General features: G+C 41.8%; 1 protein-coding gene across 1 annotated transcript in view; it reads right to left on the minus strand.

The window, feature by feature from the left end:
• Nucleotides 1–2,414: 2,414 nt before the first annotated feature.
• LOC126184714 (protein obstructor-E-like) overlaps nt 2,415–27,085 on the minus strand; it is a 46,285-nt gene continuing 21,614 nt past the window's right edge. The window contains exons 2-5 of the mRNA XM_049927236.1: nt 24,074–24,277; nt 21,718–21,924; nt 13,625–13,838; nt 2,415–3,029 (exon numbers count right to left, since the gene is read on the minus strand). Of these exons, the coding sequence (XP_049783193.1) occupies nt 2,987–3,029; nt 13,625–13,838; nt 21,718–21,924; nt 24,074–24,277 (668 nt within the window). The 3' untranslated portion in view covers nt 2,415–2,986. The remainder of the gene's footprint in view (nt 3,030–13,624; nt 13,839–21,717; nt 21,925–24,073; nt 24,278–27,085) is intronic.

Consider the following 27,085-nt stretch of genomic DNA (forward strand, 5'->3'; position numbering starts at 1 on the left):
TCCTCTATTTCACGTTACAAATCAACAATTTCCGAACAAAACCGGAATTAAACATGGAGAAGTTCAATTTTGCTATAAGTACTGTTTCTTTTTGAGTGACTGACAGGAGGATAACTTTGTAAAACAAAAATGTTCCGTAGGTTTCCCGGCCCTTTATATATTCTCAATCAGTTTCTAAATGGTTCACCACTTCCGGTGTTTAGGGGAAGACACTGATCGCCGTATACGTAAAGAAAGCGACAGTTATGAGGTGACGCCCAGTAGGTATGCAACACACCTAACATACAGATAACACAGTTACGACCTTAGCTGACCAAAGATGCGAGGAAAACTAGCGTAGTCTGCGCTTACTTATGGTAAACTATGGTAGCCTATGGTAGTTTCACAACTCTACGTATGCCACATTGAGCTGATGCCATTCATTTATGATTAGATCCTGCAGAGCTACCAAATAACGAGGATATCGATTACTACATTTCACCCTCTTTAGAATTAATTTGGGGTAATTTAACACGCCAGTCGAGATGTAACATAGTGCATGGGTGTTCGACAAACCAAAACCTTTTGTGTGCAGACCTTTGAACGGGAATGTTGTCATCTTCGACGATGAAGGTGTCCACTTCTTACTCACCATGAAAATGTGGAAGAAATGGCAACTTTTACTCACCGAGAACGTTGAAATAAGCGTCCTGATTCATTTTCACGGTAGCCCGAATGGATATCCATTGATAGAACGTGACACCCGTCTCCTGATCTTTTACCAGCACTGTTTTGCACCATGTTACATGGCAACAAGTGGTATTCCATTCCTCGTAGACATGTGGGACAATCTGCATTGATACACCAAAAGATCGGGCAACTTCACTGACGATGTACACCATAGCTTTTTTCAAATATTCTGTCACCTCTCCGCGTCGACAATATTACCCCGTCTATTCAGTATAACAAATTGGCACACACACGTCACTTCACCGCCATGCCTTACTTCAGCGGTGGACGGTCACATGATCCCCTGCTACCACTTCTACACCGTCTGCAGCCCTACAAAAGGATCATTGTGCTCTTTTAAGGGGTGGCTAATATTATCACCTGCTGGCTTACTGCTGCTGTAAAAGTAACAATAAATTTCTCTTCTTTGCGACAAGAATTTTTCTGTTCATATAATGGCAAATCTTGTACATTTCTAAGTGCATAAATCCAGCATTATTAGCAAAGTAAATGTTTTAGAAACGCTAAAAGTGGTGTCTTACTTGACATGTGTAGGTAAATTTTTTCCTTCGTGAGAATGCATTCTTATGATGTCGTTTCTTAATTATTGCACTTATTTCAACAATGATTATCGGCTTCGCTCTTTACAGAACATCTTCATATGAGTCGCAGTTTGAGACACATTGTAATAATTGAGTAGTCGCAGATTATATCCACTTGATAGTATGTCAAGCTTTCAGAATACATTGTCGGATACCAGATATCCCTGTCACGTGTAATGTAAAAACCAGTACAGAAAGAAATCAGTTCTTGTTATCTATTATTTTAAAATTATGAGTCTTGTTGACGGTAGGTTCTGCGTGTCTTGTAAAAAATTATATCTGAATATTATTCAGTTGTATCGAAAATATAAAGCAACTGTATAATCAGACCGGTTATTGTTCTTTCACACAAAACTCTGCAGTATCTTCGTCAAACAGTGACATGGCAGGTATTTATAGTGATGAATCACACTTCACTTATTTTTATTTGTTGGATGAGTGTATGTACTAGGTAAATTTGAGCGAAACTTTAGGCAGCACTTAGACTGCTATTATCAAGATAGATATTGTAAACACAATATGCAAATGGCTCTGAGCACTATGGGACTTAACTTCTAAGGTCATCAGTCCCCTAGAACTTAGAACTACTTAAACCTAACTAGCCTAAGGACATAACACACATCCATGCCCGAGGCAGGATTCGAACCTGCGACCGTAGCGGCCGCGCGGTTCCAGACTGTAGCGCCTTTAACCGCTTGGCCACCACGGCCGGCACACAATATGCAGATTACAATGGTCCAATAGTGCTAGTGACACCGTTAGTGTACAGAAAACCATTCTAGTTAGGTGTCCAAACGATGAAAGCTTTCATTTCAAGTATCACTTTCAATGACAAATTTGTTTCTTGCTCCAACACTGGTCATATCATGTTTGTCACAGCAATTACATGACAAGTTGGGGTACGTAATTATCTGCGCTCTTTTATCCGTTGATGTCTATTTTAAATTTGTTCTTTGTTTATGTTGCATGTCATCAAAAATTACGTATAGACACATAGCTATAGTTATTCGTTTCATCATAACAATAACCTATAACTTTATCTTTACTTAGGAATAGTATCAGGTAAATGAAAAGGGGTATGTAAAAGGAATGAAAAGCTGGTAATTTTACGTATTAACGATTTATTTATGTTTTACAATACACTGAAAAACATAATGGAATCCAACATGACTTTACGGTGACAAAAATGAGATGTTAAGGGTAAAGGGAATGTTCTGGATTCAGATTACATGTAGAATGACAGAATATCGACGCGAAGGATCCCTGTGAATAATTAATTTTAAAATATTTTCACTTTCAGTGAACTGAGCAACAACAACCGCAGGTTTAGTAAATTGTTGTGCTTTTCGAAATTATTTGGTCGGTTACAGGAACGTCAGCAAGATTCACTGCTCCAGAACAATGACAGCACAATGAATTGTCAGAATGTGATGTCTGTTGCCAATATTCAGTAGCGTGAGTAATGTAGAAGAAGAAATGTATATGGGCTTTACTTGTACTTGATTCCACTTGCAGTCATTGGCAACGATGTAAAGTATTTGGTAGGATGTTTCAGTTGTGCTGTGGTGATGATTCCTTTCCCTATAACATTTACCACACACATACAGTACCTAACATACAAACTCTGACGTGTCAACGCCAGAATAACCACTCACGCCATCTGCTCTGACAGCAGCTTATTTCCGCGACCTCTTGCCCTCATCAGCGTACCACTTCTCACTGAAACGAAAGAAAACATGAGAATATTATTACTGCTACTGTACGTCATGATGGTAAATCCAAAAGATTATCTCATTACTATATTTACTTCAGTAATTCGTAAGTATGTGTCCTATGAATAAGGGTGGTAGGTAGCTGATGCTTATTATAAACTGTGAAAAACCGTCCTTAAAAAGCTGATATCTGTTTCTTTACTAAACTGCGCGGAAATAATGGCATAAAGCCATTGATAATGAAAATCTTCAGGGAGGGCAGAAAAGCATTTAGATGAAGTTTCTTGGAAAAAGAAGAAGTAAGATCCATTCTGAATAGCAGTTTTCACTAAAGTACTTACTGACGTTACAAAATATACTAGAAGCTCCAGTTTTATAGTTTTTTTACATCCCAATAATTACGATTACAAACACTTCACGTAACTTTAACATATACTAGAATTTGGTATTACTCTGACCATTATTGCTGTGGAGAACAGAATACTTGTCAACGCTTCCACTGAATTATTTTTAGGTTTAAAGAATATCTAGAACCATGAAGAACTGTAAATACTGAGAATCGTTTGCTAAGACTCATCAGCTGATAACTTAACGACAGGTTTTATTTTACAAGGAATATTTGTAAAGAAAAGATTTGCTCTCCAGCTAAATGACAAGATTTGTTATTTTAATTTTTGTTAATGTTTGCCAGTGATATCGGGTCATCGTTTCCATAGTTAACGAAAAAGTCATACTTTGTGACGTCGTGTCATTAATGCGGATACGAAAAGATAATATCCTCCTGGAAAGTGAACAGTATGTGACTTGAAAGTATCTCTCCATGGATAGTTCACTGCGTGTCAAGCGCAATTAGTCTAACAAAAAACACATAGATGCCATTTCTCGTTCTTGCCGCGAACTCTAATTTGTAACATGGTCTTGGTCAAAGATTGTTCATCAGAGAAGTTTCTGAGAGCTATGTGGTAAAATGTTTTTAAATCTGTTGTAAACATTCTCTACTGCCCCCCCCCCCTTTTGCTAGCTAATGGCCAGACCCACCACAGGGGTTTGCCGCAGCTAAAGGTGAAACACTGGGTATCAAAATTTTGTACTTTACACAAAAATCTGATATCTTGAAAGTTCCAGCTATCATCCAGCAAACGGTAGTTGTCGTAATGTGTCATTAGATGTACTATAATTTTGGACAACTGCTATATATTCATATGACACCAGTGATCCGAAAATAAAAATGTGTTACTAAAAGAATAAAGATCTGTAGGGTCATTTCAGCGATGGAAACTGTTTTAATATAACCATGGAAAGATTACAGTACAGCTCTTGGAGCTAAGGAGTAGTATCAATGAAAGAATTATAGCATAGCACGGATTACCCAGCTGGAACGAAGTGAGTGAATCTCTTGGTACCTATGATGGAATTCACGGAGAAGCGAAGGAAAGAAGCCAAGGATTCTCGTCTCGTAGTCGTCGATATCGTTAGAGACAGAGAACCGTCTCAGACTGGACAAGGGTAATATCTACATCACTTAGCTTTGCAGTGGTGCGAAATTAAACTTGGCTACTTCTGGATCCTAATTCATAAAAGAACCTTTGAAAGCCAAGTTCAACATTTCTGCATTTGCTCTGATACCATCAATTTTAGTTCCTATGCCATTCACGATTGTCAGGCCATTAGGTGTGGTGCCACTGAGATCTTTTACATATGCACAAAAGTTCTCTGGGTTTGGAGAGAGGTATTTCCATAAGATCATGCTACTGTTGTTGTTGAAGTCTTCAAGCAATGACCTTTCATCTGGAGACTTGGTGACAATTTGTTCCTCTACAGTCTTGTAAAGTCAGCAGACGATCAAAATCAATAGTACTGCAAATGATTTAGACAAGATATATATGTGGTGCGCAAAGTGGCAACTGACCCTAAATGATGAAAAGTGTGAATCTGCAAAATTTCGGTTACACGATAAATCACACAAATGTAAAGACTGTGAATTCAACTAAATACGAATGACTTAAACTGTAACCTTTACATAGATTATGTTATGGGGAAAGCTAAAAAAAGGCTGCGATTTATTTGCAGAACACTTAGAAGATGCAGCAGGTCTACTAAAGAGACTGCTTACACTACAGTTGTCCGTTCTCTTCTGGAGTATTGCTATGCGGTGTGCGATCGACATCAGAAAGGGCTGACGGAGGATATCGAAAAATTTCAAAGAAGGGCAGTTCGTTTTGTGTCGTCACTAAATAGGGGAGAGAGTACCACGGATATGATACGAGAACTGGGGTGGTAATCGTTAAAACACAGCCGTTTTTCGTTGCGGCAGAATCTGCTCATGAAATTCCAATCACCAATTTTCTCCTCAGAGTGTGAAAATAATCAGTTAGCCCTAACCTACATAGAAAGAAATGATCATCATAACAAGAGAAGAGAAATCAGAGCTCGCACACGAAGATTTAAGTGTTCGTTTTTCCCGCGCACTGTTCGAGATTGCAACGGCAGAGAAATAATTTGAAGGTAATTCGATTGTGAATTGCAAAATAGTCATGTAGATGCAGATGTACATGCACCTGTAGGACGTCAAGCTGTAGAACTCTTGCACGTCTCTTATAAATCAAGATTCAGCGTCATTAAAAGTTCATCCTAAGTTAATATTCGGTAGTGATTTGAAATTGCAGCAACTGATGTCTGATGCGAGAGCCCTGAAAGTTAGTATTTACAGCCAAACTCCTGTTTACTCTGATGGTATGGGAAAAACAGACCAGTTAAAACGGATACCGGTATTTTAGTTCTGGATAACCGTTATTTATCGGTATTTATTTTGTCTCGGTTATAATAGGTGTTCTTTATTTTTTACCAATAAACAGGTAAAAAACCAAAATATGAATTAGCCATAGCAAAAGTGCTAAAGTCTCTGGTTTAAGAAACTGGTAATTCTTATCCATAAAATTTCCATTGTAAATGGAATGGTAAAATTTCCTATATTTCAATATTGCTTTATTACAGAAAATGGCAACTGCGATCAGCGTTGTTTTCATAACAATGCCGGCAGAAACAAGCAACAAAGAAATGGAGTAAGGACTGTTACAGCTTTGCTGAAGACAATAATGTACTGTTACCATGTGGTGTCGCATATAGGATGGTACGCGTGTACATGCAGTGTGTGTGAGAGTTGCCACATCTGACCTACATGGTAATTTTTACGTGGAATGAACCTATGTTCATGTAGTGTGCGGACGAGAACAAAATGAAGATACAAAGGAAAAATACGTCTTTAAAAGCTGCATGATAAAAACGATTATACTGTAATTTTTGTGTTAGTATTAAATAACTGCATGTATTTTCTGTAAGACCTACTGTAATTACTGTAAAACGATTAAGAAGCAGTTAACAATCACGCAGTCTAAAAATATAAAATAAAAAAGCTTCACCTAGGTCTGGACTCGAACTTTCGAACTCGGGTATTCTAACGAAAAATTCAACCCACACTACTAATTGCACAACACAATTACACAGTACTGAATGAAGTTTCCTGTCATGTGTGTGGTTACAGAGTTGCCAAATTGCCTTCATTTGACGGCTATTTTCTTCCAAAAATATGAACGGTACGAAATTCTGGAACAGACAAAAATGACTATTCCATAATTTCGTACCGTTCATGTTCTGTTAGCATGCAAGAAAGCGCACTGTGGTATTCGAGTGCGAGAATTTTAGCTCATCCTGTATATTAATTGCGCCATTACTAGTCACATAATTCTTTAGCGACTTGGCGAGTGGTGTTAGTTGCTGTTGAGAACATTTCGCTGATTGTAAATATCCAGTCAGATCTCGACAGTTTTCAGTTCGCTACGAAACTGGGAACTAGCTCATACTGAAGTTTCCGTGCACTTGATAGAACATTAAAAAGTAGTGTGCTGTGAAGACGTAAGTAACGAGTCACAATTAGAATCAGACAACTTATACAAATACCTGTAGTAATAGTGTGTGGAGATACGAAGTTGAACGCTCTCATGTGCTGAGTTCTAGGTTAAGCAAGTGAGAGGCATCAGTTTGCTGGTAAAACACGGGTATATTTCGAGCTTATCTACGAAACAGATTTCTTACAAAGGAGGCAACTGATGTCCGCTGCGATAGCCTTGAAAGTTAGTCTTTACCGTGAAACTCCTGTTTACTATGGTGGGATGGGAAAAACCGACCAGTTAAAACCGATACCGGTTTATGATGGAACACGGGTATATTTCAAGCGTGTCTACGAAACAGATTTCTTGCAAAGTATTTAAGGGGAAATATTGGAATAATGCTCAATTTTGTGGAATCCATCTATTATTAAACTAGAAAGAGACATAGAGCCTATGAAAACAAAAGCAGCGTGGTCACAGATTTATTTTTTCCTCTCTACAGGCGGAAATACTCTGTGAGGGCGGATTGGGAGTCGTACTTGCATAGCTCACACAGTAGAGTATTTGCTCGTGAAAGACAAAGGATCTGGGTTGGAGTACCCTCCAGTGCATAGTTTTAACCTACCAGGAAGTTTCAAATCGTCAGTCCCTCTGCTACAGAGTGAAAACTCATTCTGGAAATAACTGATTTCTGTACGTTTCCACAGTAAGCACTTTTCCGTTTGTATTGCTGTAGTTGTTCAGCTTTGAAAGAATCCACGGTTTCAGGTGGTATGACAACCGGTCACAATAGGTCTAATGTGATCAGTTCCAGTCACAAGCGTGAAGACGGAGCACGTAACGCTGAGCTAACAAAATGAGATCGATGCGGAAAACGGGCGGGGAACAGAATCGTGCTACAGGGTCAGCCATCGGGTGGGCGAGGCGTTGCGCAATGGCGAAAGCCGGCGCAGGCGGCGGCGGTGCGGCCATGAGCGCAGACCAGCCGCGGGTTTGGGCCAGACGCTTATGCAACGCGCCGAGCCCAGCCGCCATTCATACACGTCCACGCTGCACAGCTTCCGTAAAGCGGCTCCTGTTTTACATTTGCCCTAATATAGGGCGCAAGCGAAAGCAGACGTGACACACTGATTTATAAATGTAGTTCGAGGCATGTGTCGCGCACAGCGGCAGCGATCTGATGGAAGATCTGGAGTCCCTTCTTCTAAATTTTCATTCGTAAGACGTAACTGAAACCATCTCAGAGCGAATGATGTACGTATTTTTGTAACAACCGAGATCTGAGGAATGATTAATAAGTAATGTGACATAATTTCTCCATAACGTACCGTATGAAAGAAATACTTGTTGTTCCCAATTATTGGTTCATGCAGGGACAGTCAGAGACGCAAATGCTCAGCAACTGAGAGGGACTATGCAGCATAAATAGGAGTCTTTACTAGGAAAAGCATTTTGCGATGGTACTGAAGTGGTTTGACAAAATCAGAATACATTTAACAAAGGATTTTGTGTTCAGAAGCCAAAATGTAGCTTTTCAATAGAGATCACGTTGAGTTAAAATTATCTCATAGTCTTTAAACAACACTTTTCTACGACAGTGAGGTGGACCACGAACGTACATTTCTCAAACCGGGTGCTGTTAAAAGGCGTGAAGACCTGAGGAAGGCAGGCCGCTGTGGCCGAGCGGTTCTAGGCGCTTCAGTCTGGAACCGCGCGACCGCTAGGGTCGCAGGTTCGAATCCTGCCTCGGGCATGGATGTGTGTGATGTCCTTAGGTTAGTTAGGTTTAAGTAGTTCTAAGTTCTAGGGGACTGATGACCTCAGATGTTAAGTCCCATAGTGCTCAGAGCCATTTGAACCATTTTTGAACCAGAGGAAGAAGGAAGGTTAGGGTTTAACGTCCCTTCGACGTCGAGGTCATTAGAGACGGAGCACAATCTCGGCTAGTTTGAAGGATGGGGAAGGTAATCGGCCGCTTTTTCAAAGGAATCATCCCGGAATTTCCCTGGAGCGACTTGGGGAAATCACGGAAAACATAAATCTGGATAGTACGAGGCGTATTTGAACCGTTCTCATCCCAAATGCGAGTTCACTGTGCCAATCAATGTACCACCTCGCTCGATAAGGCCTGAGAAAGCTGAAGAAGCAATGTAGCTGAAAGAACCAATTTCTGACTAGACTGAGGAAGTTTTATTCCACTAGAAACAACAGAACACAATTTTCCCTTTCTCAGCATAAGACAAGACTAAATAATTCAGGTTGAGATCTTAAGTTTTTGCTGATAGTTTTTTAACTGATTGTTTCGAAATATCAGCAGTCAATGACAACAGTGGTTTGATGTCACACACGTGGGTGCCATTCGGGAAAAAGGTAGTTAGCCTAAACAGTTTCAAGCAGACCCTACAATGGTTCCTTCAACTAGGTGTTGGACGACTGAGTCCTGTTTCGCCTGCAGTGGCCTAGACATCGACGAGTTCGTAAGCTGTAAACCAAATTTATTTTCACTCAGAAGAAAATACACAGGAAGTACAAACAATTCACTCTTCAACGTTCGCTTTTTCTGCTAATTTCAACCAATAAGTGAACTTGCTCTCGACGAGTCTTTTGAACCGCCGCATTCGTCACGGACTTCGAACTTAGTCCGTGAAACTGAATCGCAGTCCTATGAAAGCAGTGTAATACGAAATGACCGAAGATCTGGAACGCCAACTCACCCAGTTGGCTTTGCCTTTTCTTACTCCCGTCAAGACGATGATAAGTTAATATAGGACAATTGACACGAATTATGAGTATTATACTACCGAATTTAGTATCTAGCTGCGTGTAGGGTCAGAAACTAATACCAGTCAGCTGCAGAGGCCTAGTGGACACTCCCGATTCGTGGTGGTTCTAAATACCATAGTGTATGCCTGTGATCAACGTCAGGGGTCTGGTCCATCCAAAATTCACATTACAGTATTCGTGTGGACCGAGTTTAGTTTCTTTTTAAAATTACGTTTATTGCGTAACTGACTCCTTAATATCTCGATGTGAATACGGTATGGGAGAATCTCAGTTCACCAAACGCTGCGAGGTATGTACCATATTTTGTAGCAAAATTGAAGATGTTTTAACTAAAGCCACACAAATTCAAGAAGCGCAGTGTCATCTTAAAGCTTTAATCACGTATTAAGAAGAATCTGAGCGTTTACACGTGACAGCGTTGTAATGAAGTCACAACAAGGAACTAACAGTGGCGTCCACACCTCTCGAGATAAAAGTAAATTTCTGGTTCCATGTATGATGTGTGCAGATGTTTCCCATCATGACTATTCTATATCTAGACGCAACTAAAAATTTGAATTACGCTTCTTAGCAGTATTAATAGAAAGTACTAAAATTATTCCCAAAAAAAGTAGGCTATCAGACGCAAGTATGTGCCACAGTGAAAAGTAAACATTTTAGAATGTAAATTCTAAGTGAAATATAAGTTTTTACAGATAACACTAAAGAGTATTTTTTGATGCATCATTTATAGCTTCCTGAAAGTAAATACAACGGGCAGTGATTATAAAATTATGATATTTCTTTCACAGTTATTTATTCAATGTAAACAGTTAAATACAGTAGTTATTTAGGTTAACCCTTCCATTTTCAGTTTCGCAGTTGACTAGAAACCAAATGAGTGGACTAGAGTTCCAGATATTCGGTCGCTCCGGAATACACAGGTTGTATCTTATTGTGATTCGATTTCTAGACCACAGGGGACACAGAATATCTCTCAATTCATTCTCGAGAAATCCGAAAGTTAGAAAAGATCATTTACAACCATGAGTTTCCAGCAATGCTTCATTTGAGTGCCTGTACGCATGTATGCCCAATCTGAACATGAATTGAATGCATCTAGAAGAGTAGATTCGCAGAAATTGACCTTTTGGCTGCTGCCTCTGCGAAGAGGCCAAATTACAGGAATAATCGCAATCTTTTTTGTGGAGTCCTTCACTAGAATTGACAGGCCACGCTCTCTGAGGATTACAGGCGATTGTATCTGTTTTTGGAGAACTGGTATGCTGCCACAGATGCAATTGCAGTTTAGTTTCATGAAATGCAATTGCTACATATGACTCGACAACTAACAGTTCAGCGACAACTAGTACCCCACATAGTGAGAACTCGCGTTTCATCTGGGCGAAACCATAATAACAGTGTATGTACTGAGCTTAGGAATATACCACATAAACAGCTTCAGTAATTCACCTCTTACTGTACTTAAGCGTTCCAGTTACATTTCTCAAGTACGCTTTATTAAATTAGTTTCATTTTAGATAATTCTTGAGTAACTGTATCAAACATTTAATTTGTTTTTCTTCGGGGCTTTTAAACGGGGCCCAGAACATGAACCAACCTGAAGTCTAACTTTTAAATTAATTTGCAGAAATGATTGTCTTCCTAGCAGACATTAAGTCATACATATGATTAATTCAAATCATAGTTGTTTCGTGTATAATATGAATTCACATATCAAATCAAGTTATGCCAGAACTCTAGAAATGATGAGCTTATTATGGTGGTGCGGGGAAATTCCAGAGTTATGTTCTGACAGAGTATCTCATTAATATTTAATGAGACCATCACTGTAAGATTTCGTATTAAGAAATTGAAAATTGATCTCCTATTATTCAAACCCAACAACTTAATGTCAACAACTGAAGAAACTGAGTCAACATTATATCCGATGTCCTATTAACTAAGAGGACACCATGAATTCTCTGTTTTGCACTTCATAGATTCTGCAGGGTTGCTAGGAACCTACAGACAGTACTTCACTTTAAATTCTTTACATAGAGCTCGTTAAGACTAACACTTAATCTACGAAGTTTCTTAGGTCTGTGGAGTCTGACATTATCCTAATGGAAAACTCCACTCAAAGAGACCGACATTCTGTTTGGACTTCGAATGGTCGGTGCAACGTTCGGATATTTACGCTCTTTCTTGCTATCATTAAAACATTTTTAACTTTGACTCTTTCGTTCACGATTCGTTGACATGTTCTCTCAATCAAGCTGTTAAATATTTTTCAGTTTTGCAGTAAATGCCGAAAAATTCTGTTAACCCTTAAATAAATTATTTATCGCAGTATCCTGTTTTACCACTTCCTCGTCTAATACTCTATTTTTTCATGGTTTGTCCTACAATAACATCTTGCGCAACGTGTCGAGTGTATCAAATGCACTTTTTTTTTAATTTTTAAGTTCTATGCCCCTGGGGCATAAGTATCGATACGTTGATATTAATAAACTCTTTTATCGAAAGACCAACGAATACATCGTATATACCTGTTGAATGTATCCACTGGAGGTTGTTCAACGAAATAAATAACCCATTGCATTCTCTCTCCCTTCGCTTTCTGTTGCTCGTCTCTCCTGCATCTGCAGTTTTCATTGCCTTCTTCTTTACTTTCGTCCTGCATTTTCGCTTTCCTCTTAAGTTACGAATCCTTCAGCAAATTGCCTTTTGAATAATGTTAGTATTACACAATAGTGAGGGTCTCACTCGACGGAAATGACTTTTTCGGTACGCGATTCCATTACAGGACGGTCCTAGGATACTTATCGCTCTCATTGAGACTTTCACCTCTGAAAGTTCTTTATATAAGTATTAAGTTTTACTGACATTCAGATTTTGTTTTAATATGTAGGCCTCTTCAGCTTGCAGCATGAAGGAAAGAAAATATCATCTACAATGGAGCATTGCCTAACAAAGCTCTATGCTCTGAAAGCTGCCTCCCAGTTAAGGACAGTTCTGATTTTTTTATGGTAATAATTAACAATTTAATTTTCATATCGGTCGTACTGCTAATATATAATCAGCTGTTTACTAAGTTTCAAAAAGAGGTTCTGCGTATGTTCCATGTCTCTCATCGGTGATCTGTGCGGGTATAAATCAGTAGCTCTCTCAAGAACGAACATAACCTCATAAAGTTGAACAGAACGATACCTTGTTAGTGTAACAATACCGAGACACTAATTAACAGGAAATTCCTGGTTTTCTCTCCAGCACTGCTGTCGAGGTTCCCGCCAGGACCCACTAGTTTCCCAAATGTATGACTTAGCGGGTAAGTGTGTGCAGATAGTTACTGGGAACCAACCGATTCATAGCCTTCATTGAAATCTCATCGAAGAAATCAGTTGGGTCACAATGATCCTTTTGACTGCTCGTCTTGGGGACTTAGCTCAGTGTCATTTATTTGCCCGTAGCCTGATGTGATGATTTGAAACTTTTTAGTTTCGATGTAATCACTGTGGCTCGTCTACTACACATTATACTTCACGCTTGGGATGCGATTTTCAATATTTTGTTGTGAATTTCACTAATATGTTTGTATTCATTTTACTAGACATTAAGTAATGGTTTTCATTTTAAGAAAGAATTTTTTTCCTGACGCTGCTAGAAATAACCCGCTACGGGTTTCATGTGAGATGTAAGTGGTTATATTGCCCTCCGAAGTCGTATTATCTAATCACGTTAACACTAGGAGAAAAAGAGTATGAGATGAGGAGGAACATCTAATAAATTTAGTCACTTTGAATTCTGCACAAAAATAAATTAATCGTGAATGCGGCTTATCTGCAGTGTGTAAAAGTGTGGAGCTTTCAAAATAACATTAAGGTAAGGCCATTAAAATATGATGCAGGTGACTATTTTTGGGTGGGACTGTTGTGAATGAGATATTTACCATCCGGGCACGTTCTCGGGCTCGTCGCACTTGAAGGTGACCTCGTTGTAGACGGTGCCGGTGGGGCAGTTGCCGCGCTGGGGCATGCGGCCGTTGCGGCAGATGTAGAACTTCTGGCAGTCATCCGGGTGCGGGAACGTCGGGTGCGGCAGCACGCGCCCGTTCGGGCCTATCACCTCGCCGTCAGGGCAAGAGAAGCCGTCGTCCAGCTTGTCTGCAACAGGCAAAACACTCTCTGAGGAGCCTGCCAACGTATGTGCCCATCGTACCCTTAGCCAACAGAGGCGAAGGACCGTACTACTTCTGTCCTCTGTGGGGAGATTTTGTCAAATAGTGACAAACTGCAGGAAACGATCGTGAGGGGATAAGGAGCCAACTTCATGGGGTATATGGCCGGAAATGCGTTCCAAGGGAGGTACACAGACTTGAAGGTGCAGATAGATCTTCGATAGGCTGAAAGCACGCAAGAGAACACACCAGGCCAGTGGCCATGTTCTGTTTGTTCTAGTGTTGTTGTGTTACGTTTGCATGCGAATTAGCAACACCGATTCAGCCACAATATGTGGTCGGAGAAGACGTCGTGATGCCTCCGCACACAAAAGTGGAAGTGAGCTGGAGCATCATCATCATCATCATCGTACCACCAAAGGCACGTCTTCGACCACACGAGACAGGGACACCCGCTGGAAGTTCATGTATTACTCATCGCGAAGCGTTGTGGTAGTCTCCAAGAATCCCTGCCCACATATTATTGAGGCTAAACCAGCGTCGACGGTTTGCTGCCACCGTGCTAACAAAACCATAGTACGAACAGAATATTCCCACTTCCCTGGTGTGCTCTCGTGTTCATTTTCAGTCATTGAAACCTACATTGTCAAAGTTCTTGTATCTCCAGCTTCAAGTGGGTGTACCTCCGTTGGGAACGAATTTCTGTCCATATGTCCTTTTCTCCGCTCCTTGTTCTCTCAGTGGACGTTTCCTTCAGTCTGTCCCCATTTAGCAACATCACCCCGTATGGTAGTAGCCCCATATCCCAAATGTGTTTCACAATTTTAGCAGCTCGTTACAAGTAACACATGTCATTTTTAAACTTAAAGCTAATCGATTTGTATGTTGTGATTCATTTTCAAGGTGCTGATGGCATGCATCTAAATACTGGCGTAGGATCTGTCTCTTTTCCTGGTGAAGTGTGTCTATAGTCTAGCAGGATCCGATTGACGAGAGTCTAGTGCAGGTGTGTGTGTGTGTGTGTGTGTGTGTGTGTGTGTGTGTGTGTGTGTGTATGACAGAGGTTGGGATGTCTAGATATTGTCCTTATGGTTCTTGCTTTGGTTTGAAAAAGGAAGTCTGAACTGTTCTTTAATGGCACATATGAAACTGTAAAATTAAAATCCTTATCACGAGTGTCATACGCTTGGAGTTGTCCAGAGTCTCGAAGAAAGATGATTATGGGTTTAACGTCCTATCGATGATGACGTCTGTAGGTACTGAGCACAAGTTCAAACTGTGGAAGGATGGGGAACAAAACCAGCCTTATCCTCTTAGAAGGAGTGCCTACAGCTGGACGGCGATCTGAACGAAAGCGAATGCCGTCCCTCAACTACTAACCCATCTCGTTTGTCGCCTTGTCCTGTAATCTTGGGCTGGGAGTAAATGCTGTAGCGACAGAACAGCTCAGTCACCTACTGCCTGCAACCAGTTCTCCGGGATTGTTGACAATGCCCACGACAACTGGTTTTGCTTACGGTAGCCTGCCATAAACTGATTATATTGCTTACCTCTTGAATCTGATTTGAAAAGTTCTTTGGAGCTATGTCATGTACTGATTAACTACGTTACTGCCTGTCATTCATTGCTAAACTGTGATGAAATACGTCTCTGTCGAATACATACACAATACAGATTTAGTGTGAGAAACGTTCTCACATCAGCTTGATTTTGGCGCACTGAGACTTTCATCCCTGGAGGGACCAAAGGTTTAAGAGTGTAGGAGTTGTGTAAATGCATCTGTCACGTCTGTGTTTGATTGTTATCTAGAATATACGGTCTACAAGCAATCTAACTTCGTGACATGCACGCTGTTCCGTGTAGCGTGTTTAGCCGTTGCGCCACGGAACCCGCGCTCTAGTAAATGGTGTGTGCAAAGCACCCACGACTTCTGCCCGCTTGAGCCAGCTGCCACCTCAGCACAATTTCCTCCTACGCCCTTTAGTCTCTGGTGCGCAGATCACAAACGGAATAATCCTGACACATATTCGTATTAGGAAGGAAAATACAGTAATGTAATGTTCATAATGTACTAAAACAATTGATCGATGTTCTATGAGTACGATCAAGTGTGGAAAACAAAGACTTTGTTCCAGATTTATGTAGATTTTCATTGATTTGAGAAATAAGGTTAATATTTAACATCCTGTTGATAGTCTGATTCTTACAGACGGAAACTTATTCATATACGCACACGTTAAGTAACCTACTGATTTAAAGATCTACTCAGTATTTGTATTTTGTTTCCTCTGTACTCGTATTCATAGGTGTCTCTATAGCGTCATTCTTTGTTCACTGAATTTTTCCAGCAGCTTCAGCATGTACTGCCAACGAAATCACCTCTAGTTCCTGCAGGCCTTCCATTTTATTAACTTCTTATAGTTAATGCTTAAACTCTCATTCATATGGGGAATTTTTACGAGAGTTGCATTGTTTAATTCATACAGAATCACATTTTGGACGATTCTGTTACAGATCTGCGCCTCAGATATCACTTGATGACTGTTTACCACGGTTGAGACCTTATAGCGAAGTTTTCACAGTGTTGGAAGCATCGACAAAAGGCAGGAGGAGCAAGATTAAGATTTAAATGTACTTTCCCGAGACCAAATTCCCAGTAATCTGATTTAATTGATAGATGGTGCAACAACCTCTTTGTTACGTTTCGCTGTGAGATGTTTCCGCCACGCATAGTTCAACAGTTGTGAGGAGAAGTGTAGACAGAACAGTCCTACACAACCGTTAGTCACTTCCATCTAATCTAGCCGCTATATGCACTGCAAACAGCCGTTACAACGTACAAAAGTTGGTAGTCACGGTACCATAACCCGTCAGAGTCTACTATTTTATAATATCAATATCGGACAGACACTAGACATTTCCCAAAAAATTCAATACCACGAAAACAGACGCGAATCGAGTTCTCAGAACTGTTCGATTGATGTTTTACTTTTGGATTAAAAAATAAAACTTTGGTTACTTGTCAAACAACATCAGTCAGTTGTTTTCTGTCACACCTTGGCAACAGTGTTCCATTATGGTGAAAGTGTGACGTAAATAGAGTTCTGCTCCACTAGAAGCTCAGTAGGCGGAAAGAGATAAAGCTTCAAGGCGAAGGGAAGTACCGTTTCCAGAGCCAGCCGTTTCTCGAAGCAGCGGTGGCGGTCCCGTTGCTAAGGCGAAAGCACGGCGGCGTGACCGTGAGCTGGCGGTACTGGGTTCGATTGCAGCAGCGGCACAGCGGCTACAGTATTAATGGAGTTGAGCAACGGCGGCAGTGCTTGCATCACTGGCGCACGCAGATGAGACACAGCTCCGAGCTCTCTCACAGCTTAACGCCACCACGAAAGCGAGGAAAGGAAAGGTTAGGGTTTAACGACCTGTCGACGACGACGGCGCAATTGGACAACGATGGGACGAAATCGACCGTAGCCCTTTAACGGAAAACCATCGTACCATTTACCCTAGCAGATGTAGAGAAACCACGAGAATTTTTAATACGGATGGAAATTCGGGCTCTGCTCATATCGAATATGAGCCCGCAATTATTTTGCTGGTGCATCACTCTAGCGGAAATTCAATAGTTGAAGGAACTGCGCATGATACTGAGTTGAGTTTCCTCATTAACTTGATCTCTACCTATTGCTGCTTTGTAGTGCCTGGTGGTGCTCCAAATTCCTAGTGACGAAAGTTGGACTGGTTTCCTTTTTTAATTTTCATTACTCTATCTACAAAACAATCTTATAAGATTGTAAAGCTTGTAACAAAAATTTGTGGCCAAACATCCAGGAAACATTTCTCATATATATAGAAATAAAATGTGTTGTATGGACATAGGTCCGGACACGTTTTCATTTTCACATTAAAGCTCATTTTGTACTTCCCTTCACAATCAAATTAAGCATGGGAAACACTCATAAACAGAACGTATCAGCATTCCATGAAATGTTTTCTTACATGAAACGATCAAACTTAATAGTACCCTCCTGGTTACGTTTGGTTAGAACGTACTGTGGGTTGTAATTAATAAGTGTTTGTTGTTCCAATTGAATGTTGATATGTGACTCACTTCGTTGCCCGTGTTGACATGCGACTAACTTCATTGCTGCTGCAGCATCAAGCACGTAACAGCAGCCGTTTAGTGCTCATCGCGGACTTGGTTTCCGGTACAGTACAATGGAAGTTACTCAATACAGAGTTGGCAGATGCCCATTTTCTGTATGGATTAGCAGATGGTAATGGCCGTGGGGATCCTCTTTGTATCGGGAGAGATTCCCGGAACGAAGGTGCCACGACAGGGGGGACCTTTGAAGGAAATGATCGTCATTATAGGGAGCTTGGGACGTTTAAGTCTACTACTTGCGACTGAGGGAGGCCTATAAAGACGAGGACACTTCAACTGGAGGAGGAAATCCTTCGTGCAGGTGACGGCTGCCCTGGTGTCAGCGTGAGACCATTAGCTGCATCAAGTAATTTCAACCAGACGAGTATCTGGGGAGCGCTAAATGAGAGCCTGCTGTACACCCACCATGTACAGAGCGTGCAGCAGGCACTGTCAGAAGCTGATCTTTCGGCACGGGTACACTTCTGCTACTGGTTGATTCAACGATGTGTCCACCCTCACTTTCGTGCAGATGTGTTCTTACCGGATGTGGCTTCGTTTCAAAGTAGATGATTAATGCGTTGGAGAGTTGTAGAAACTGAGCTCTAAAACGGAAATAAAGCATTTTCGAACCCATGTCCATATAACATATTTTCTTCCTCTAGGTATGAAGAATGTTTCGTGAAAGTTTAGTCATACCTTTTTGTTACTCCCCGTCTATTCGTGTAGCCTTATAGTCTGTGTTACCTGATGGGAAAGGCACTTCTGTGAATACATAATTTAGGTAATGGACGGTTGGTTGTAAGCGACGTCTATCCTAATCTGCAGTAGCCCATCGCTGTAAGCTCTGAAATTCGTAAGTCAGACCTGATTGCCACAGGTCCTCATACTCAGATCCCTGAAAGTATAATTGCGCTGAAGTACAGAGCAGGATATTTAGTTTTGCCGGTTATCGGTGGCGGTCCGTAACGACGTCGGAGATTTCTTCCAAAGACCAAGTAAACTGTCGCCTTCGACTGTCCCATTTCTGCACGGGATATTTCACTTAAAGCTAACATAAAAAAGTTCTTATGTTTGGCAACTTAGGCGAACGTCATACACAGCTATAACAAAACTTTATAGAGAACCGTGATAAAAGGTCGATACCTCAAAGACAGACGAATGCACTGGTAGCACGGCACTTTTCTTTGCATTTACACCTACAATCATTCTACAAGAGCTTCTATTTAATTTTAATCTGTCACATTAGCTAATAAAACCAGTGATCCAGTTATTTCTAGCAGATAGAGCTACCGTTAACAATAAAATGCTAAATTAATATAGGAAAGAGTTTTATTGACTCGAATTTTTATAGACCTCGAAAATGTTTAAAGTAATAAGTCTAAATGCTCTTTCATGTTCATTGGGTGAATAGGTTTCGGTCAAAATAAAGATTTTGATTCATCATCGAGAAACGCTTGGTTCGTGGCATTTCTCGTCAATTTCCCGCATAATGCCGTAGTTGACATCTTTTGTGTGATTCGTATGAATGTAAAGCACAAAAGGGGTAGACCGCGCTCATTATTGTAAGCGTTTTTATTATGTAAGATTTATAACAGTCTTATGTATACTCTAAGGCATCTTGTGGGACTGGCGTGCTCTTGTACTGAACCCACAGACGTGCACAAATATGAAATCGTACGTCTTGAGGCCCAACAACTCCCAGGAGTGAGGGGCAGCCAGTCCCCTACTGAACAGTTCTTCCAATACTGAGTAGCACTGCTCCGGCTTGTGACTTATACTATTTAATCTTCTCTGACATACATATGGTTAAGAGGAAGCGAAATCAAGAGAAACGGATGTAAAGAAATATCTGATAGTTTATGAACCAAAGGAGCTATCGTAAATCCACAGTTTTGGTTTTCTGGTAATTGTTAGTTGTAAACTGAAACCTAAACCGTGTGGCTTACGACTGGCTTCATCGAATTATACAATAAGGAACTGGTGAGATTGAAGGTTTCATTCGTGAGTGATGCTATATCCTTCACTGCCGACTCCATGTGACGAAATTTATGCGTGTAGATACAATCTATAGCCTGAATACAGTAACTAAAGAGAGAACTGTCGTATATATAACGACAATTGTAACTTCGCTGAAACGATAGTAAAGTATGGGGATAAAACAGAGCAGGAAACTAGTCTAACAAACACCACAAACAAATTTGGAGATCACATGCAATATAATTACTAGTTCCGCGGTAGTTTCCAATGTAGGGTCTTCCGGGCTGTGTATAACAACAACAAAAATATCGAGACAATAGTACACAAAAAAGGAAAAAAAACAGAGATAAACGTACCTCAACAGGGCCTGAAAATACAGCACTTTTGTTTATGTAACTAATGGAAGGTCTTGATTATTTTTCAAAGGGAAACCTACTTTGGTTTATCAATGAAAGATTTGTTAGAGAAAGACTGTTATTCGCCTTCCTGGTATCCGGCCATCAACGTTCACAAAGACATATGGGAAACATAAATTTCGATCATCAGATCGATATGAAGTGGTGCAGTTGTTCAGACAATGGATACATTTTATGTAGAATCACAGTACAAGTACTCTTCCAGACATCCTTTCCAAAGGATCCTCGAAACTGTTAAGTCCACCACCATATTCTTTTTCCAGACTCCTACGGCTAAGTTAGTCAAATGGTTCAAATGGCTCTGAGCACTATGGGACTCAACTGCTGAGGTCATTAGTCCCCTAGAACTTAGAACTAGTTAAACCTAACTAACCTAAGGACATCACAAACATCCATGCCCGAGGCAGGATTCGAACCTGCGACCGTAGCGGTCCTGCGGTTCCAGACTGCAGCGCCTTTAACCGCACGGCCACTTCGGCCGGCGGCTAAGTTAGTCCTCCACCCCAAATGACTTCGATGTCGACTAGAATTTAAACACTAATCTTACTTTCTACTATGCTCAGATCAAGATTTGAATTGCTTTATTCTTCTCACAAAAAATTCTAGATATGAAACTTTCTGGTAAATTAAGACGGTGTGCCGGACCGAGGCTCGCACTCGGGACCTTTGCCTTTCGCGGGAAAGTGCTCTACCACTGAGATACCCAAGCACGACTCACTAGCCCTCTTCACAGCTTTACTTCCGCCAGTAACTCGTCTCCTACCTTCCAAACTTCACAGAAGTTCTCCTGTGAAACTTGCAAGACCAGCACTTCTGGAAGAAATGATTTCATTCTGGAATTAGAGATCTGTGAAACTCTGTATCGGCCGCAGGATGTCTGGGACTTTTATTGGATCACGTCAGCCCATAGAAAATCAATGAAGTACCTATTTTAATACCGACACTATTCACCAAGAACTTACGCATTAATTAGAAATCTAGGGGTTTAATACTGAAAAAATGTGGTAATATAAATTGAAAAACTGATTGGTACTGCTGTTTGTCTTTCCTGTCAATGCTGTCACCTACTTCAGGCTGATCAAAAGAGTTGAGTATTACTTACACTTTTCAGCGGTGCCAGAACTGATCCATGTTAATTCAAAACAGAGAGACTAATTATCCAAGCACAGTGAGAGTAAGAATCTCATCCTTATGGAACTGAGGCCACACGCTTATATGGGTGTAGTAAAGGCTAGGCTTGTACTGTTAAAAAGGACCCTGTGAGGTAAACAGTGTACCAAACCTCTAAAAACAGGAATTTCGGTAAGAATAGGAAAGCGCGAGCATACCCTTCTTGCTGTTGGTGCAGTCGTGTCTTTGGCTCTCGGCGGGCCAGGCGCAAGTGTTGCGGCTGTCGTCGTAGATGAGTCCAGGCGGGCAGGGCAGCTCGTTGGGCGTCCCGTCGACGCAGTTGACGAACTTGTCGCACACCTGCGCGTCGGGGTGACGGAAGTAGCCGTTGGCGCGCGGGCAGCCCTCTGACGGCTTCGGCTCCTCTGCACAAGGACCAACACCTCTGTTACAACTTCTTTACGTATCACTCAACTACACAGCTATTTTCATTTCTGTTTTCTTCTCCATATTTCTCGTACCCTTCATTAACTGTTTCTACTCTTCCAGAAGTTAGACTTATAGAACAACCAAGTGAAGTATGTTATAGTAAAACAAGACTGATTTTTAAAATACACGAGGACATAAGCCTAGACAGTCGTCTTTGGTCATAGTCGTCTGATTTCTTCTTCGTAGAAGAAGGCTATGTAAAGATAGTTCCTAGTGCTCCGCTTTTCATTTACCCTACGTACACAAACATCACCTTCTGTCCCTTCCCCCCCCCCCCCTCCCCAGTCACTCCCAAAAAAAAAAAAAAAAAAAAAAAAAAAAAAAAAAAAAAAAAAAAGGAGAATAAAATCGCCCCACACCACAGCGCTGCGCTCTTGTGCCACGCACACGCATTTCCCTTGGGTGGGCTATACTTTACATCAAAGCCCACCGTGACAATCATAACATTGATGATAGACGAAATACTGGCAACAGACGAAATATTATATCAATGCGTGGTGTCCATTCGGTCGGGCAGATCTCGACTCACAATCCCACCTATCGACAGTCCCCATCCATATCCTCCATGCTCGCTAATTCTAGATTCCCGCTGGACTCAAACGTAAACGTGCATTCATGACATAGCCGAAATATCTGAGTCACCTCGATGGGCAATGAATCCACAAACCCCAGTGCAGATTCACATTTACTTTCAACCTCCAGCAGGAATATAAAATTAGCGCGCATGGAGGACATAGATGGGGACTGTGGGTAGGTTGCGCTGTGTGGGACTCTGAGTCGGCCGGGGAGCGTGCCGAGATAATCTGCGCAGCTGTGACAAACACTGTGTCCAGCTGGGGGAAAAATGTGGCGCAGTGATTAACGCAACTGCCCAGTAAGCATGAGATCCCGGGTTTTTAGCCCCGGTCTGGAACACATTTTCACTCGTCACCAGTGATTCCGCATAAAGTCCCAATACATCTGACATCATTAGCTCCATCCCTTTCCTTTCCTTTCTCTCCCCTCCACCTTTCATTTACATGAGATGAAATACTGTCAAGAGAGATGCCAAAACTGTCTATTTTTAAAACATTAAAATGTTTATTGTAGTAGTCTCAGTCATTTGTGGCAATTTGCAACTGAGACAGTTACCAAAAATATTTGAAAATCAGAAGATTAGATAACTGACAGGAGAAGTCATTCAGACCACTGCACATCATATTTAGCCAGTTACATGTAATCCATCGAGTCAGTTCATGGCAGAAAATTTTACATTCTGTCATTACTTTGCTCAAGAAGTTCCTAGTCTACCACACAATTCCTGCTTTTCTCTTTTTCCCGTTAGGTAATCCGCTACATTCAAGGGCGACATATTTTAGTAACCGTTCAGAAATAATCCTGAAGGCAGTGAAGAGTACTTTTACAACGGCTGGCTACCTTTTCTTGCACAAAGGAAAGCAAAAATAATTACCGTGGCATAGTAATTTTCACAATGGAAAACCTTTTCATAAACACTGCTCTTTGAACATAAGTTGTGAACTGTAAGTCAACAACTTCACACTTATTAATGCTCAAGTTATCTCCTCTACATTAATGTTGAATTGAATGAGTCATCTGTGCAAGCTCCTCCAATCTGAACACCAATAATCGTTTAAAGTAAGCCAGGAACTTCCAGCAATGAAGGTAAATGTTAGCAATGCGAGACAGAAGTAACTGTCGCGATTTCGATACCCTTTAACGTAATTACTGTCCTGCTGGGATGAGTCAGTTCACACTTTTGTCCCTCCTTCCAGCACTATGATGACATCTCCCTCCGTCCTGCAGAATTTTCATTTAAGCTATTCCCCATGCTGCTTATAACGACTTCATCACCGCCTACACTTCGTGCTGTTGTTAACAATAATTCATTTACTGCTTTGTTTCAACGGACACGAAAACGTAGAGGTCACCTCTGTCGATTACGTGCCTTCACCCACTCGATAGTGCTAGTAGTGAACGTAGCCATAAAAAACCTAATGGAAGGCATGAAGGGTAGGAGCTGACTGACTGACTCATTCAACACCGGTGACACGTAGAGAGACGGACACAGAAGGCGAGATGTCTTACGCAGCTCAGTTCGGTCGCCGCAGTCGACGTTGTTGGGGTTGTCGCAGCGTGCCTGGTTAGGATTGCTGTCGTCGAAGACCAGTCCGTCTGGGCAGAGCAGCTCCTCGGGTCTGTTGCTGACGCACTTGTAGTACAGGTCGCACTGCACAGGGTCCGGGAAGTAGCCGGACGGCTCGGGGCACTTAAACTGCGCTGCTACCGAACCTGTAAACACAACACACGTTGCTCATAACACGTACTCACCATGCCGGTCAGATTCACTTCCTTGTTGCATGCGATGATCTGGATAGCCCTGCCAATATCTTCATTACACTGATAAGCCAAAACATCATGACCACTGCCTACCGTGACGTTGTATGCCGCCTGGTGGCATTTTGGGCCCGTGACGAGCTGACGAAAGTATGACAGCCGAGCAGACACGGACGGGGAATCTTCCTAGCGAAGATATGGGCTGCAGGTGGGGAAATCCATTGAGATAAGCCACTTTGACAAAGAGTGGATTACTATTACGCAAAGCGGTCGAAGGTTCATGTGTTAATGTCGTGAGCATCTACGCAAAGAGGTAGAAGGACAGTGAAACTGATGTGTTGGCAGAAGAGCCAACACCGTGTAGCTAGAGGAGGCCGAAATGCACGCGTTTAAGCTCACGCAGACTGGCGTGAGGTCTGGAACAGTTATGGGAATTTATAATAGCAAATAAAGTACGTAGTTGATGTAATACTTGACTTTAATCCATAATTGGTGTACATGGCTCTTGTTGATACATGATTTATAATCTCAATATAAACTGGTAATGGCGCCTTGCTAGGTCGTAGCAAATGACGTAGCTGAAGGCTATGCTAACTATCGTCTCGGCAAATGAGAGCGTATTTGTCAGTGTAGCATCGCTAGCAAAGTCGGCTGTACAACTGGGGCGAGTGCTAGGACGTCTCACTAGACCTGCCGTGTGGCGGCGCTCGGTCTGCAATCACTGACAGTGGCGACACGCGGGTCCGACGTATACTAGCGGACCGCGGCCGATTTAAAGGCTACCACCTAGCACGTGTGGTGTCTGGCGGTGACACCACAGACACTACCTCTAGGGGCTAAATAGTTGGACGTCCACGACTCTTCACAGAACATGGGGTTCGGTGGCTTGTCTGCAGTGTAAAATAGGATAGATGGTGATCTGGAGCAATTTTTCCGAAAAATCACAGTGCTGGTGCACGCTCAACGCACAAGAGTTCCGGGGCACACCGTTCATCGTACATTGTTGAACATAGAGCTAAGCAGCCCATCATCCCTACGTGTTCACATGTCGTCCCAACGACATCGTCAGTTACGATTGCAGTGGGCACGGGAACATCGGAATTCGATCGTCGCTTAATGGAAACGTGTCGGCTCTTCGGGTGAACCACATCTTTGCTACACTAGGTCGCTGGTCGTCTCCACAAACTCCATCATCGAGGTGAACGCCGGCTTGAAACCTGCAGCGCGCGACCGACGCAGGCTGGTGGGAGCAGTATTATGCTACGGGAGACATTTTCCTGCGCTTGCATGGGACCTGTAGTAGTAATCTAAGACACGCTGACAGCTGCGAACCACCTGCGTCCCTTCATGCTTGATGTTTTCCCCAACGGCGATGTCATCTTTCAGCAACATAATTATCCGTGTCCCGGAGCCAGAAATGTGCTACATTGATTTGAGAAGCGTTACAGTGAACTCGTGCTGATATCACGGCGACCAAATTCGCCTGATGTATATCCTGTGGAACCCATCTGGTTCGCTATCGGACGCCATCATCACGTACGCAAATCAGCACCCCCTTATTTACGCGAATTGCATAACGTGTGCGTAGACATCTAATGTCACATATCTCCACAAACCTACCAACAAACTGTTGGATCCCTGATACGCAGAATCAGTGATGTATTTCGTTCCAAAGACGGACACCCAAGCTATTAAGCAGGAGGTCTTAATATTTTGACTCATCAGTATATGTCCGCCAATAACGCTGAAAGTATCAATCCAATGTCAGTGTTTATAGCCTGGGATACAGGAAAACCCAGGAACAAAAGGAAGATTTTAGGCTTCATATGAGAAACAGAGAGCAGATTCATAAGGGGCAAGAGTAAATGAAATAATCCATTCCATCCTGAGGGATGGAAGTGGAGAGGAACTGTTATTGCCACTGCAGATGAAATGAAATGAGCGTATGACATCGTTGGGTGGGAGGTCTCATCCGGGAGAGTTCGGCCACCAAGTGCAAGTCTTATTTCAGTCGACGCCACATTGGGCGATGATGAGGATGAAATGATAATGAGGACAACACAATACCCAGGCCCCGAGCGGAGAAAATCTCCAACCCGGCCAGAAATCGAAGCCGAGCCCGCTTAAATGGGAGGCCAGGACGATACCACCCAGCTAAGCAGGCGCACACTGCAGGTGAAGGAACGGCTTGCGGAATAACATGGAAGATCATATAGCAGTACACAACACACCTGGTAAAAATCTTTATGGAGAGGCGTATAGCTTCTGCTAACTACATTCTGAGGGGAAAGTGTTGGATGGTGAATTGATAACATCTTCACATATTATGATTGTGCACATGTAACCGAATATAAATGTCCCTTTCTCTCTTTCTCACTCTCTCTCACACATACACACATACATACACGCATGAACGCTCTCACAAGAACGCACGCATGCACACTCATACGCACGAGCGCGCACGTATTCATGCATTATCTGTACAATGTACGGACCAGTGAGAGGTATGGTTTGAAAATGTCATTCAAGGTGGAACAGCCAATCCATGACTACTTTCTCGTGTCCAGTGCGAAACTATTTATACTACTACTTTTTATGTGCATATTTCCGAAATAGTTTGCAGAAATTTCACGGTAGTGTCTTAAATAATGTAGGAACATAACTATTCTTAATTACATCATGTATTTCAGCCAAAGATCACTTCTCTGTATCTATCAGCCCTTTCGTAGCTTAACTGACTGGGGTTTCGACAACTAGTGAGAA

This window comes from Schistocerca cancellata, chromosome 4 (assembly GCF_023864275.1).
Source record: "Schistocerca cancellata isolate TAMUIC-IGC-003103 chromosome 4, iqSchCanc2.1, whole genome shotgun sequence".
Classification (NCBI taxonomy): Eukaryota; Metazoa; Arthropoda; class Insecta; order Orthoptera; family Acrididae; genus Schistocerca; species Schistocerca cancellata.